At 42.0% G+C, this 15,026-nt stretch overlaps 1 protein-coding gene across 1 annotated transcript in view; it reads right to left on the reverse strand.

Annotated features, from left to right (window-relative positions):
- Positions 1–15,026, reverse strand: part of Cacna1e (calcium voltage-gated channel subunit alpha1 E) — a 485,686-nt gene that overhangs the window by 51,228 nt on the left and 419,432 nt on the right. Inside the window, exons 28-32 of the mRNA XM_085842043.1 lie at positions 7,549–7,645; positions 3,675–3,835; positions 3,034–3,171; positions 1,958–2,159; positions 295–459 (exon numbers count right to left, since the gene is read on the reverse strand). Of these exons, the coding sequence (XP_085698169.1) occupies positions 295–459; positions 1,958–2,159; positions 3,034–3,171; positions 3,675–3,835; positions 7,549–7,645 (763 nt within the window). The remainder of the gene's footprint in view (positions 1–294; positions 460–1,957; positions 2,160–3,033; positions 3,172–3,674; positions 3,836–7,548; positions 7,646–15,026) is intronic.

A 15,026-nucleotide genomic window follows, 5' to 3' on the forward strand; every position in this document is an offset into this window, starting at 1 on the left:
TGTTTTGCACTTAGCATTAAATATGACCAGGCTCACATTAACTTCAGTACTCCTTTAGACTCCACAATGTCAAAGGTGGGCCCTATTGACATCTTTTGTTCCTGAGAGCCCCTAACTGCTACTCTGTCACTCTGCATTTTATTCCATAACCCTACCCCTACCCAGAAATTCAGGGGCTAGGCTACTGAAGTAGGTAAGATCAAAGAGACTCCAGGATGCAAGATCGGGTAAACGTGGTAAGCTAGTAATATGGAGTGATTTCCCAGGCACTACACAAACAGAATTACTTCTTACCTTCATCATCAGCACGACAGTGTTCAAGGCAATCATGGCCATGATGGTATACTCAAAGGATGGGGAGACTACAAAGTGCCACACACGGTACTGGAAGGTGTGTCTGTTCTGTGGCATGTAGCGGGTGAGAGGCTTGGCACTAATGGCGAAGTCAATGCATGCCCGCTGCAGAAAGTCAAGGTTATTAGAATTAGCTCAACTGCCCCTAAACCTTGCATGGGCGCTATTAAGATGGGCACTATTAAGTAGACCCTTTAAGGATAAAAGAAAATGCTACACAATCATAAAGCAGCAATAGGGACCATCTGAACCAAACCATAGGCAAGATGTCACCTTACACATCTGGAGGCACCTGGAAGGCATCCTGTCACAGGGGTTGAAAGTCATCTTATACCATATAAGGCTGAGATCTTAGGCTGAAACTTTCCTCTACTGCCCATAGTTATAGCTATCAATCTACTGCATAAGAATCGCATATCTGAACTATGTGGGGCCAGAGTGATTTGTGATATCAGATTTGTTTCCCGAGTTGTTAATATTTACACAAATGTAATGAGATAGTTTGAAGGCAGGATGCTCAGCTTAGAACAAAATTCATTAATATTTCATATGTGTCTCACCCACATAGCCTAAGGGTAATTTATATAATATTTTATTAATCTTGTACATGAAACAAAGTTTCATGGTATGGAATTTTCTACTTGCCATATCATATCATTCAAAAATGTTTTGGACTTGTAAGCATTTGGATTTTTATATTAGAGGTGCTCAACCTGTATCTGCTAATGTATTTCTCTTATAATCTATGACCATTTCTAATTCAGCTCCTTTGTTAAAAAAACAAATCCAACCATGAAACTAATAATGTTCCAAACCTACGCATGTGCTGGAGGAGCACATAATAAAACATATTCCCTGTTATTAGAAACACAGATGCCATGACAGCAAGGGACATAAGCAAATGTCTTAATGCTGCAACTGTAGCACATATTTTTTTTTCTTCTAGGCTATCGCATATAAGGGTAGAAATTGCAAGTTTATTTTTGTGTATATTTTTATGCCTTGTCTGTATGTGATATATATGCATGTGAGTGTATAGGTGTACCTGTCTGTGCACACACATGTTGGTCAGAGAAGGTCATGGCATCTTCTGTTGCATTATTGCCCTGAACTGGGATCTTTCACTGAACCAGAAGCTCATTGTTCACTGATTGGCCAGGAAATTCTCAGGATTTACCTGTTTGTGTTTCCCTGTTGGGACTATAGGCACATGTAGCTGTGCCCAGCTTTTGAACAAAATAAAAGTTGTGTGTGTGCCCTATATATAATCCACAGGAAAGATTAGAGGACAACTTGTGAGAGTTGGTGCTCTCCTATCAGGAGGGCCCCAGAGAAAGAACTCATATCATCAGGCTTGGCAGCAGGTGCTTTTAGCCATGGAGCTATCTCACCAGCCCAGCTTTTTATGTGGATGCTGAGGATTCAAACTTGGGTCCTTATACTAGAAAAAGTGTTCCTACCCACGGAGTCCCACATCCAAGACTGCATAGCTTTAATGCTATTGTAAAGTTAGAACATGCAGTCTCTCCCTCTAAGCATGCTGGTCCTTATTCTTTTCTGATGCTCCCCCTGCTGTCCCTTACTATAGTCTATCCATTGTTACCTCATTCTTCTCCAGGCTACATTCCTCCATCATCTTGTCCCCTTGCTCCTGGAAGGTGATGATAATGAGAGCCACGAAGATATTGACAAAGAAGAAAGGGAAGACCACAAAGTAGACCACATAAAAGATGGACATCTCCATACGGTTGCTGCGACTTGGGCCTCTGTCCTCCTCTGTCACATCTACAGAGTGCTGTAGAACCCTGTAAGGACCAAAGGAGAGGGTACAGATGATACATGACACCCATGGCTTTGTTAGGAGATGGGTCACCTTTTATAGGTCTTGATATGACTTCTCTGACTTTTTCCAGTCCTCCACTGATCTGGGGTTACCATAACAAAGTTCATAAAGAAAAAATACTACTGCCATTTTGAGCCTATATTCCATCTTCATTCAGCTCCTAAGCAACAGATTGCTATCCTCTTTTAGTTAGGTTGTCATGTTCAATACCAACAGACTTCTAGTGCCACTTGGATTTCTCCTACCAACTAATGGTGTCTTACTTGTTCCTAAGTCTTTTAAAGAAATCATCATCCTGCTGTGGACAGCGTAAAAGCCTGCATCTTTCTAAAGGGATCTAGTGTTAGACAGCATCCCTGTGGTCTGCCAGATTCCTCCATCTTTGAACTCTCAAGTATAGGGCCAACCTTAAGAATAAATCCATTTAAAACAGCCCTCATGGATTCTCCTGAGGGACAGAAAGTTGTGAAAACTCATTTGTTCTGTAAGTCAGAGGGCTCCACCTAACTCAGAGATTAACAAACAAACAAACAAAAAACAAAAAAAATAAAGAGTTTCAGATATTATCCTGACTTTGTCTCCACTCTCTCCATCTTTATCTGAAGGGCTTTTAGAGTTTCAGATGTTTTCCTGACTTTGTCTTCCTCCGCTCCATCTTTGTCTGAAGGGTTTTTATTTTTCCTCTTTTCTGCCTTTCTCCCCTGCTCATAACCACTTATTTAGCCTGGTAGAAGAACAAAGGGTTAGCCTTGTTCATCTTGAATCAGCTTTTCAAGGCACCCACACAATCCCATCTCAGCCTGCAAGACACATACCAAGCCCACCCCATCACTCACTGAGGCCATCCTTCCCCCGTTGAGACGGTGAAGAGGGTAAGCAGGGCCCAGATGATGTTGTCATAGTGGAATTCATGACGCTTCCATTCCCGGCCCTTTACCTCCATCTTGTTTTTCTCATGGTCTACATAGTTGCCTCTGAAACCAAAATAGAAATGAAATAGTGCTTTTTAAGGCAAGTGTGTGGAACAGTCAACCATTCTTATACACTTTAAGGATGTCGGGGTAACAATGACCATCACAGAAAAGGAAGGGCATGTTTTATTAAATACTAACATGGAGTAAAATTGGTCCTTGGGGCCCAATAGATGTAGAATGGATTCTGATACCAGAGTGCTAACCTTTTCTTAGGCTAACCCTTTGTTAAATTGGACAACCTAAATTTTGAGTGTCATCATCTATACTTATAAAATGTAAATAAAACTCCTTTCAGTAGATCATCAGAAAGACTTAAAACTTAAGGGTTAAGGCAAAGTGTCTCTTAACAAATCTGATACAATAAAGGAGTTCAACAAATATCTATTCATTTTATAATTCTTCCTGTTTCATAATTCAGTGGGAAAGGAGTTAAGAGAGAAAGGAAAGCCAGGGGTTTGTCAGGACACCCTTAGTAGTGAGAGGTATATGGTAGTAGCTCTTACATGCACTCCTTCTCTGTGTCCTTGGAACTGTCAGTGCAATAAAAGAACTTTCCTTTGAATAGCTGAACAGCGATGACGGCAAAGATGAACATGAAGAGCTTGTAGACAATGAGTATGTTGAAGACATTCTTCAAGGAGGTCACCACGCAGTCAAACACAGCCTGTGGACAGCAGCAAAGGCTCTCCTGTCATTCCTGTGAGCTGAGGTAGGGCCATCCCACCACCCTGCAGATTGAGAAGCTGTCCCAGGAGCTCTCTTCCCTCTGAGCAGAGATATTCAAAGGGTTAAGGGCTCACTCTCAAGCTGGTCATGGTGGCAAGGACCTGCCCTGGAAGAAGACACCTTCTCTAGATCTTAAAGTAAATATAAAGCATGAAGCTTAAACAAGATGGCATAAAGTAATGGAGGGGTTTCTTTGTGGAGGCACTCAGTATAAAACCCAGAAATGTAATGCTAGAGGGGACTTAGAAGATCATTTAGCTCCTTGGGTACTTTCTCTAGCTCCTCCATTGGGAGCCCTGTGATCCATCCAATAGATGACTGTGAGCATCCACTTCTGTGTTTGCTAGGCCCCGGCATAGTCTCACAAGAGACAGCTATATCTGGGTCCTTTCAGCAAAATCTTGCTAGTGTATGCAATGGTGTCAGCGTTTGGAAGCTGATTATGGGATGGATCCCTGGATATGGCAGTCTCTAGATGGTCCATCCTTTCGTCACAGCTCCAAACTTTGTCTCTGTAACTCCTTCCATGGGTGTTTTGTTCCCAATTCTAAGAAGGAGCACAGTGTCCACACTTTGATCTTCATTTTTCTTGAGTTTCATGCGTTTAGCAAATTGTATCTTATATCTTGGGTATCCTAAGTTTTATCTGCAACCCTATAGGTGGAAAAATGTTATGAACTAACCAGTACCCCGGAGCTCTTGACTCTAGCTGCATATGTATCAAAAGATGGCCTAGTCAGCCATCACTGGAAAGAGAGGCCCATTGGACATGCAAACTTTATATGCCCCAGTACAGGGGAACGCCAGGGCCAAAAAAATGGGAATGGGTGGGTAGGAAAGTGTGGGGGAGGGTATGGGGGGCTTTTGGGATAGCATTGGAAATGTAATTGAGGAAAATATGTAATAAAAATATTAAAAATAAAAATAAAAAAATTAAAAATAAGATCATTTAAACCACTTTACCCATTAAATAGCTTTTTCCTTACCTTGAACCTATTGGTGACAGATTTATTTACATACTGATTATGTACCATCCTCTCTTTTCCCTTTCTAAATGAATCAAAGGGCTGTCACATGCTACTACCTTTGGTCACCTCAGTATTTTATCATAAGTTCATGTATTAGCTCTGACTACATACATCAGGCTCTATCATTTCATGCTGCTGCCCTCTAGTTGCACACTCATTGCCTTCAGGGGGAAGGTCAACATTCACTCTAGGACAGATTGAGGTCTCTCTGTGTTGTGGATGAGGCTGGGTGGGTAGAAACAAGGGTTTCAGCTTGCATGCAAAAACAGAGAGTCTCCAGAGACTTCCCTTCTATTTCCAATGCCACGAGGAATTCCATGAGAGTTTGATACATTTAAGGCCATTTTTAGGTTATTTTCTGGGCTTTGGGAGGTTAGCTCACTGGAGAGTCTGGGCTCACAATGGTACTGCAATTGTGTGGTTGCTGCTTCACAGCACTGGGTATAGTGTGTCTGGATCAATTAGTTTAACACTGCAGAGAAGGTGGAGCAACACAACAGACTTGCGGAATGATCAGAGCCATTTATGTCATTTCATGTCTGGCTTTGTTTGTTCATTAACAAAGAGAGGAGCCAGTGCTCCCCACTTTAAAAGAAATAATGAAGGCCACGGCCACATTCTTTAGGGGTGGACTGCTCCTGTCAAGCTGTTGCACATTCCTCTGTTCCCATGGGAACTTGCACTGAAGTTCACATTTGGAGCCCCAGATGGGACTCATGGGAGTAGTGATTGATAGGCCTAAGCCAGTGGCTTGCTAGTGGGAGGGTGGTCAGGGAGATATGACACCATAGAATGTCATGATCCAGTAGGGGAAGGAGGAAAGCAAGGGAAGAAGCCACTACCTTTAAAGACCAAGTTACCCCTGTGAATCTACATGCATGATATAAAACAAAACCATGTCACAGCTAGTCTGGACCCCTTTAGAAGTGACCTGTTCGTTCCTTCTTCCCTTCTCCCCTCCCTTCCCCTTCCCTCCTCTCTCCTTTCCACCCCTCCCCTTCCCTTCCATTCCCCCTTTTCCTACCCTTCCCTCCTTCCACTTCCCTCTCTTCCCTTCCCCTTCCATTCCACCTTCCCTTCCCTTCCCTTCCCTTCCCTTCCCTTCCCTTCCCTTCCCTTCCCTTCCCTTCCCTTCCCTTCCCTTCCCTTCCCTTCCCTTCCCTTCCCTTCCCTTCCCTTCCCTTCCCTACCCTACCCTACCCTACCCTACCCTACTCTATTCTGCTTCCTCTCTGCAGATCACAGGTTGGAGGAGGAAGTGATGATTTGAGACCAAGACAATTGTATGCTGTCCTTGGAACAGATGACATACATTATCAATTAGGGAAACTCGAGAAATGATGGGAATTCTGAGAAATAAGCTCACAGCTTTGTCTTCCATAGCATGCAGAGGAGAGTAGTTCATCTCCCAGAGTAACTGCTGGGTTTTTGGCTCATGGCAGCTCTTTTGTCTATACTACAAATGTAGAGTATACAGATCTCCATTTTCTGGGTGCAAGAAATTCTAAGAATAGGTATTCTGCTCCGAGTCACTCCAAAATCCTTGAGCTGGACCTAGTTCTCGTGCAGGTTCTTCTTCATGGCCAGTCCCTACACATGGAGTATATACTGATCAGGTTTAAGAGCCAGAGTTTAGGCCCCTCTCACAGTCAGTGGTGCTGATGTGGACAGATAGATGAATTTTAGGAAGATTTTCAGTGTTCAGACAAGGGTGGTTTATGGCCACTCTTTGAGAAGTCCTATGCTAGCCTCATGGATTCTGCAAATGGATAATGAAATCTGATTACTAGGAAGCACCCTTGTGTACCCCAGGAGGATGGGGCTGGGGACTGGGGACTGGGGGCTGGAAGCTGGGGCTGGGGGCTTGCTCTACTGGCTGGGTGGTCTGGACTACTTAAATCAGATTGTAAGGCTCTGCACTGGAAGCTGAAAGTCCTCAAGAATTCAAGAAGGGGAGGATCTTTTCTCCCATGGAGCTTCAGATTTTATTAACCACTATACATGGGGAGGAAAAGAGAGGAGGGTGAGTTAGGTAAGGTGCCAAGCTTGAATGGAGAGCAAGCCCTATGGAAAAGATACCTATTTTTGTCCAGGACATGGCAATAAGAAGTTTATCCAGGGTAACTCACTTCCCCATTTCTTTTCCGTTTCTGCCATAAATAGACTATGTGTCCTTAGGTTACCTGTTTGTATCTAAAATATATGAAATATTTGTGTAAGCTTTTCTAAAACTCTGACTGAAGAAAAATACTCTAGATTTTCCGGCCTACCCTAGCACACAGACCATTAATACAGAGGGCTTCTGTGACTTCTTCTTTAATGACACAGGACAATCCATGACAAAGCCATATAGTCTTCTTCCTGGATAACAGGCCACTCAAGGGAGGATAAAACTAACTGGGTCTGGGCTGAAGAAGGAGACTCTCACCTGTGAGTTTCTTGGGATGTTAGTTACTTTCCTTTGAATCAAAGACCTTGGCTTCAATAGATGAAAAAAAAATATCAATCCCCAAGGGAGAGAAAGGGGCTATTCTAAGAATGGATTATGCCAAGGCTAGCCAGCTGTAGCTAAAGGGAGAAGATGAAAGAAGGGTATTGGATGGGAAAACTCTGGAAACATTACCTTCAGCTTGGGCAAGCGCTTGATGGTTTTCAGTGGCCTCAGAACTCGAAGCACCCTCAGAGACTTGATAGTCTTGATATCCCTCCCCTTGTTGGTTCTGTAGAGAGAGGATCCCAGGGAGTCATTTGGAAAGGGGATAAACAGAAGTGGAAGCCACAGTATTGCATTAATAACAACAGAATAAATGCAGAGATAAGAGTAGACAAGAGGCCAAAAACCAGGCCAGTGTAGAGCTTATTCAGGGGCAATTCAAAGATGCTTCAGGAGTCTTAAATCACTCTCTAGTTGTACATGTGCACACATCAATATGCATATGCCCATATATGCACATCCATGCTCACAACTGTTCAATTTATGGTTTCACAACTTCAGACTGTGCAACAGTAAATTGTATTCAATATAAATGATGTCAAGTTGGGATATTCCCCCACAGCCTAATAGTATACAGAGAGAAACTCTCTTGCAAGGCTAGGCAGTCAGTGGTGCTAGTCACCCACAAAATCATGAGGGTAAAGATTAATACTTTGCAGTATTAGTAATATGCTATTAAGGTGATAAGATGCCCATAACTGTAATAAGTGCATTTTCTATTTAAGGCATTTTCAATTTCTATTGTATTTACTTGGATGTGAGCATATAAAAAAGGGGATGTCTGTGTGTTTACGTAGAGGAACACACAGGGACACACCAACTTCCACGCACATATATTAATAATTGCTTCATGTCTCTAGTGGTCAGTTTAATGCACTATAATACCAAACTGCTAAATAAAAAAGAAATAACATCAAGTAGATACCATGACCAGAGGCCCACTATGGATCTCCACTGAGCCCAGTTCAGTCCTTTCCCATAGCAGGTTTTTAAGATATTTGTTGCCTGGAAAGGGAACAGTTGTGAGCATGTCTTATTGGGAAACTTGATCCAGAAGTCTAGGCTTGTTACTTCTCCCAGCTCACCGGTGTGGGGAGAATGGAGTAAAGACTGGTGGGGAACACACCACTCTCGCTGGCTAGGCTGCCACCTCAGAAAAAGCATGTGCATAGGCATCTTGCCAGAACCGTGGCCCACACTCCAATTATGTGTGGCTGGCCTTTCCTGCATTCATTTCCATCTCAGAAACTCTGTACCTAGCCATGGGCTTCAGAGAACTACTCAGTTGGAGCAGCCCCAAGTTGTAGGCCACACCCACCTTTCTCCTGATCTTATGGGTAATGATACTTGTTATGCAGCATCTCAAAAAGTGTTTTCTCTTAATAAAGATCTCTTTCTTCCCTCCCTGCATATCCCCTGAGATCTTTGTATTCAACTGAAATAGCTACAATTTGTAAAACCACGTACATACTGGGAAATAAGACTCTAAATAGTGAGACCAGGCTTGCTTCTGTCCTCACAGTGACCCAGACTATGATGTTAACACTCACTGGAGAGGGGACCCAAGAACATCAGATGGAGATCACCTGATTTAGCATGCAACTGGCCCTGCTATGCCCAGACTCAGATAGGGAAGTCATAGTTTCCTTTTGACAAAAGGCATGAAATTAATGAATTAACCATTCATGTTGACTTTATACCAATAGAATTCTAAGTTTCCTTGTTTGTCAAAGGTGATGATGTGCATGCCATTTTGAAAGGTAACCCAAATATCTGTATTTTTATTTAATACAGACTTTCACATCTAAAAGCTCTGGCATGTTTAATAAATTATTTTGCCTTTTAAGCACATCTACCTAAAACATGTAAGAGAAACATATAAGCCAAATCCTACCCAAACCAACAGGAATGGTCACTTCCCAAGAAGGCGTGGAAACTGCTCAGTTTTAAGCTTTTGGCTCTCAATGGAAAGATGCCATTCATATAAACTCAACATTCCTTTCTCATTGAGTTAGCTCTGTCTTTTCCAATTTCTTTTCAGTTTCTCCCTCCTCCCACCTAGTCCCCTAACCTTCTACTTAAAAACAAAACAAAACAAAACAAAACAAAGCAAAATAAAAAAAAATCATAGTTACCCCAAAGCGTTCCTATGGTGGATCCAGCCAGGAAGCAGGAAGGGAAAAGATGGAGAAAAAGGATAGTCAGAAAACCTAAGGAAGGAGGGAAGCCCTTACAGCCATGCCAGGCTATGAAGCAGAGGACCATGGGATCCCGCCCACAGTCTTGTCAAATCCACAGGGCTTTTGAAAGGAAGGACAGAATACCATATGCTCCACAAGCCCTTTTCCACCCACATTGCAAACATTTTTTTTTGAAAGCAGTATCAGGACTTGCCTTCAAAGTACCGTGGCTGGTACTGTCTTCCAGGGGTCAGGATTAATGACACTTTTCTAAATGTAAGCTTTTGTATTTTCAGTTCCTTAAGAATCTTAAGACAAAATATGCTTCTGATTACTTTATAAGAGCCAAGCAGGAGGAATGGTATCTGCCCTGTGTCAGAAACTCTCAGAAAAGGCATTTCAAGTGACAGTAGCATTGAATAGCTTTACCTGACAAGGGATGATGTAACTACAACCAAACAGGGGCATGCTGATGTCTTTCCAAAACTCAGAAGCCAATATCACTAAATTGCACTCAAACAAGGAAAAGGACTTTTCTTTATCACGGTGGTATAGAAAAGCTGCTTTTCCTGCAATTATATGAGAAGCTTCCATTGTAAACTGTTTGCTGTACCACTCTTAGAAGAAAAGCTATCTCTGTTTCAACACTGAGACGAATATTCTTACCATCCTTCAAAAGCCAAGGGATCTGGGAATTAAATCGGGGACTTATAACCTGAGATCTTTAATGTGAAAAATTCTAAATGATCAGAGGACAGAAATGTAATGTAATGAGCATCTATGGAATCCTCCATCCTTGACAGGTCTTATTCCTACTGGAACAAATGATCTGGCTAATATTTTGGAAGATTAGCTAGTCTGGTAGAGAAGACAGACCTCATTGTTTTATTGGTTAAGATCAAGTGTGAGAAGACAGACCTCAATCCAATAAGCACACAAATGAAAGTAATGATGGAATCATGTGATCTATGAATTCACCAATACAGCAACACAGGTCTCTTTCTATCAGGTGGCATTTTCCTGAGAATATCTTAAGATGTGAGGACAGAGTAGCAGATGGACATACAGACATATAGTCTAGGAGCACCGTCCTCTTGATTTTACCTTCTGTTTAATCCCAGCCCAACCCGGAAGCCTTTACATCCAATAGCACATGAAAAGTTCTGAGAGATCATAGAAGCTACCTCATATAAGCATGACCAACATTACTTTCTTCTTCTACATAGATAAAACACAAAATTTACCACCCTGCACAAAACTCAAGCCCAAGTAGATCAAAGACCTTAACAAAAACCAGACACATTAAATCTAAAAGAAGAGGAAGTGGGAAACAGCCCTGATTGCATTGGTACAAGAGAAAACTTCCTGAACAGAACACCAACAGTTCAGGCACCAAGATCAACAATTAATAAATGGGACATCATGAAACTGAAAAGCTTTCACAACTAAGCTAAGCTGTCACAGCTAAGGACAACATCAATAGGACAAAACAGCAGCCTACAGAATGGGAACAGATCTTTACAAAGGTTACATCTGACAGAAGGCTAATATCCAAAATATATAAAGAACTCAAGAAATTAGATACCAACAAACCAAACAACCCAATTAAAAATGGTACAGAGCTAAACAGAATTTTCAACAGAGTAATCTCTAATGTCCAAGAAGCACTTAAAGAAATGTTTAATATCCTTAGTCATCAGGGAGATGGAAATCAAAACAACTCTGAGATGCCATCCTACACCTGTCAGAATCATCTTACACCCGTCAGATCTTAAAGATCAAAAACTCAAGTGACAGCGCATGCTGATGAGGTTGTGGAGCAAGGGGGACACTTCTCCATTGCTAGCAGGAGTGCAAACTTGTACAACCACTTTGGGAAACAGTTTAGCTGTTTCTCAGAAAATTGGAAATAGTTATACCTCACGATTCAGCTATATAACTCCTGGACATTCCCAAAAGATGCTCCAACATCCCCACAAAGACACATGCTCAACTATGCTTATAACAGCTTTATTCATAATAGCCAGAAACTAGAAACAACCTAGATGTCCCTCACCTGAAGAATGGATAAATATAATGTGGTACTTACATAATTGAATACTACTTAGCTAGTAAAAACAGCAACATCATGAAATTTCTAGGCAAATGGATGAAACTATAAAATATCATCCTTAGTGAGGTAACCCAGATCCAGAAAGGTAAACATGATATGTACTCACTTATAAGTGTATATTAGTCATAAAGTACAGGAAAACCATGCTACAATCCACAGTCCCTAAAAAGTGAAATAACAAGGAGGGCTCAAGGGAGAATGCTTGAATCTAACTCAGAAGGGGAAATAAAATAGACATCAGAAGTGGATGGAGAGAAAGGACAGGGAACTGGGTGTGTGATGGGGGAGAGGCACTAGGGTAAGGATCAGATGTGGAGGGGAAGTGGAGTTGGGGGATGAGAGATCTGGGAGAGAGAAGGGAAATCAGTAGAGGGGGCATCTCTGGAACAAGCCAAAGAACTGGGATGGGAGAAGCTCTTGGGAAGATTTGGGGGTGACCCTCGCTGAGACTCCTAGCAGGAGATATGGGGCTTGAAGTGGCCATCTCCTGTAACAAGGTAGGACTTACAGTGGAGGGAGAGGAACACCAACATACCCACAAAATCTTCAAACTATAACTTATGCAGGGATAAAGATGGAGCAGATATTGAGGGAACGACCAACTAATGGCTAGCTCAACTTTAGACCCATCACTTAGGAAAAGAGCCAACCCCTAATACTATTAATGATACTCTGTTATGCTTGCAGACAGGAGCCTAGCACAACTGTCTTCTGAGAGGCTTCGACTATAATCTGATGGAAACTGATGGAAACAGATGAGGAGACCCACAGCCAAACATTAGTCAGAGCTCAGGGAGTCTTGTGTAAGAGTTGGAGGTGGAGGGCAGGATTGGGGGAACCTGAAGGGCCTAGGACACCACAAGAAGACATACAGAGCCAACTAACTTGGGCCCATGGAGGGGGGTCACAGAGACTGAACCACCAATCAAAGAGCATGCATAGTCTGGACCTAGGGCCCCCTACAAATGTAGCAGATGTGCAGCTTGGTCCTCATGTGGGTACCCTAATGATTGGAGCAGGGGTAGGGTGGGGGGACATCTCTGACTCTGACTGTGATGTCAGGCCTTTGGATTCCTTTTCCCCAGCTGGCTGCTTTGTCTGGCCTCAGTGGGAGAAGATGCACTTAGTCCTGATTTGACTTGATGTGCTAGGGTGGGTTGGTATCTGGGGGTAATCAGAGAAGGGGTACCCTCCTGATTACCATCAGTTTCCATCAGATTATAGTTGAAGCCTCTCAGAAGACAGTTATGCTAGGCTCCTGTCTGCAAGCAAAACAGAGTATCATTAATAGTGTTAGGGGTTGGCTCTTTTCCTAAGCAATGGGTCTAAAGTTGAGCTAGCCATTAGTTGGTCGCTCCCTCAATATCTGCTCCATCTTTATCTCTGCACATCTTATAGTTTGAAGGTTTTGTGGGTATGTTGGTGTTCCCCTCCCTCCACTGTAAGTCCTACCTTGTTACAGGAGATGGCTACTTCAAGCCCCATATCTCCTGCTAGGAGTCTCAGCGAGGGTCACCCCCAAATCTTCCCAAGAACTTCTCCCATCCCAGGATGAGAAAGAGGGGGTCGAAGATGGGACTGGGAGGAGAGTGGGGCGGATGTGACTGGGATGTAAAATTAATTAATGGAAAATGAGAAAAGCTCACAAAATCTGTGACCTGTTTAAAAGAATACAGAATAATTAATAGCCAATTTTAAAACCTGAAGCCTATGTCTGACTGTTATCTTTGCTCAGGTCTTGGGAGTCAGAATGGGCCAAGTATAGTTTGACAGACCTAGCTGTTAATATTAGAATGTACCAACATTCCATATTTTTTGACACATTAGGGTATATATACAGTGATTAGAAAATATGGTATGGAACAAAGGGAAATTCTAATGTGCTTACTGCATAGGAACCACTAAAACACAATAATTTCATAGCATATGTGAGGGTTCAAGTTCAATTCCTGGCACCAGAAAACAAACAAAGCAAAGCAAAGCAAAGCAAAGCAAAGCAAAGAAAACAAAACAAAAACCATGGTTTTGAGTTGGTGTTGAGGAGAGCATCCTTTCCAACCTGTCAGTCACTAGCATAGGGTCAATACTGATTTGAAAATGGCAATTTGAAATGCGAGGATTGAAAAAGAATAAACCATGAGCTCAAGGTCATCTTTGGCAACATCACCCCACAAGTCCAGCCCAAGCTACAGGACGCCCTGCTACAAAAAAAACCAAAGAACAAACAAAACAAAACAAAACAAAACAAAACAAAACAAAACAAAACAAAACACCACCAACAAAAATTCCACAATAAATCAACATTAAAACATGAAATAAGGTAAACATAAAATAAAATAACAGAGTCAAGGAAAACTTCAGCAACTTCACCATCACTAACTAAAATATATAATTTACACCCAGACAAAGCCAAAGAAAGCACTTTTCCCTCAAATCCCCTGTGAAAGCCAGAGCTGCAGAGACGATGCTTTGCCAGTCTAAGACAGGATGCTCTGCTGGCACTTTAGGGCAGAGTGTTGTGTAAACAGTTCATGTACTTTTTACAACCCACCCCCTACACCACCAAAACAAAACAAAACAAAACAAAACAAAACAAAACAAAACAAAACAAAACAAAACATCAAAACCAAAAAAAAAAAACCAACAAAAAAAAACCCCACCTCACTTGATAACTTGATAATGGTGTTAATCTTCGTTGCTAACTGTATAATGAGGTTTTTTTTTTTTTCACTGTGTAGCTCTTTAATGAAGTTTAATGGGTTTAAAATGGACTTTAAGATAATTTCATATGCTAGGATGCCCTGGTCTCACTTTAATTGGGACACAGTGGGGCCACTCATTTTTTTTTTTTTTTTTTTACCATTTATTTTCTACTTCTTTGCTCTTTAGAATAACAAAACCCTGTTTACCCATGCCCCATCAGTGTAAGAGGAGAATTTCCCAGTTCAGCTGCCAAGTTGCCCCCATCTCTGTCATGAGCAATCATTAGGCCTTTACTTTCATCCTGTTCACTGGGTCCTCATTCCTCCAAGGATGTTACTCTCCAGCAGATTTCTGCTAAAAAATGGGCAGAACAAGGACACTGGGTTCTGAAGAGCCCCTCCTTCTTTTAAGTATCATGGCCTCTATCCTCCTCTATGTGATAGAAAGGCAGCAGCAGAGGGCTGTTGGGAGAATTTCTTGTGGGAAGAGCTAGGCTCGAAAGATTACAAACCAGGAGGCAGAGTCTCAAGTTTAGAACAAGGTCAGTTACTCTGCAAATATGCCTGGACCATTAGTTGGTAGGCAACAATAACTACCACTGATTATTCAAC

Source organism: Mus caroli, unplaced genomic scaffold (assembly GCF_978045245.1).
Source record: "Mus caroli unplaced genomic scaffold, Mus_caroli_1 scaffold_1, whole genome shotgun sequence".
Lineage (NCBI taxonomy): Eukaryota > Metazoa > Chordata > Mammalia > Rodentia > Muridae > Mus > Mus caroli.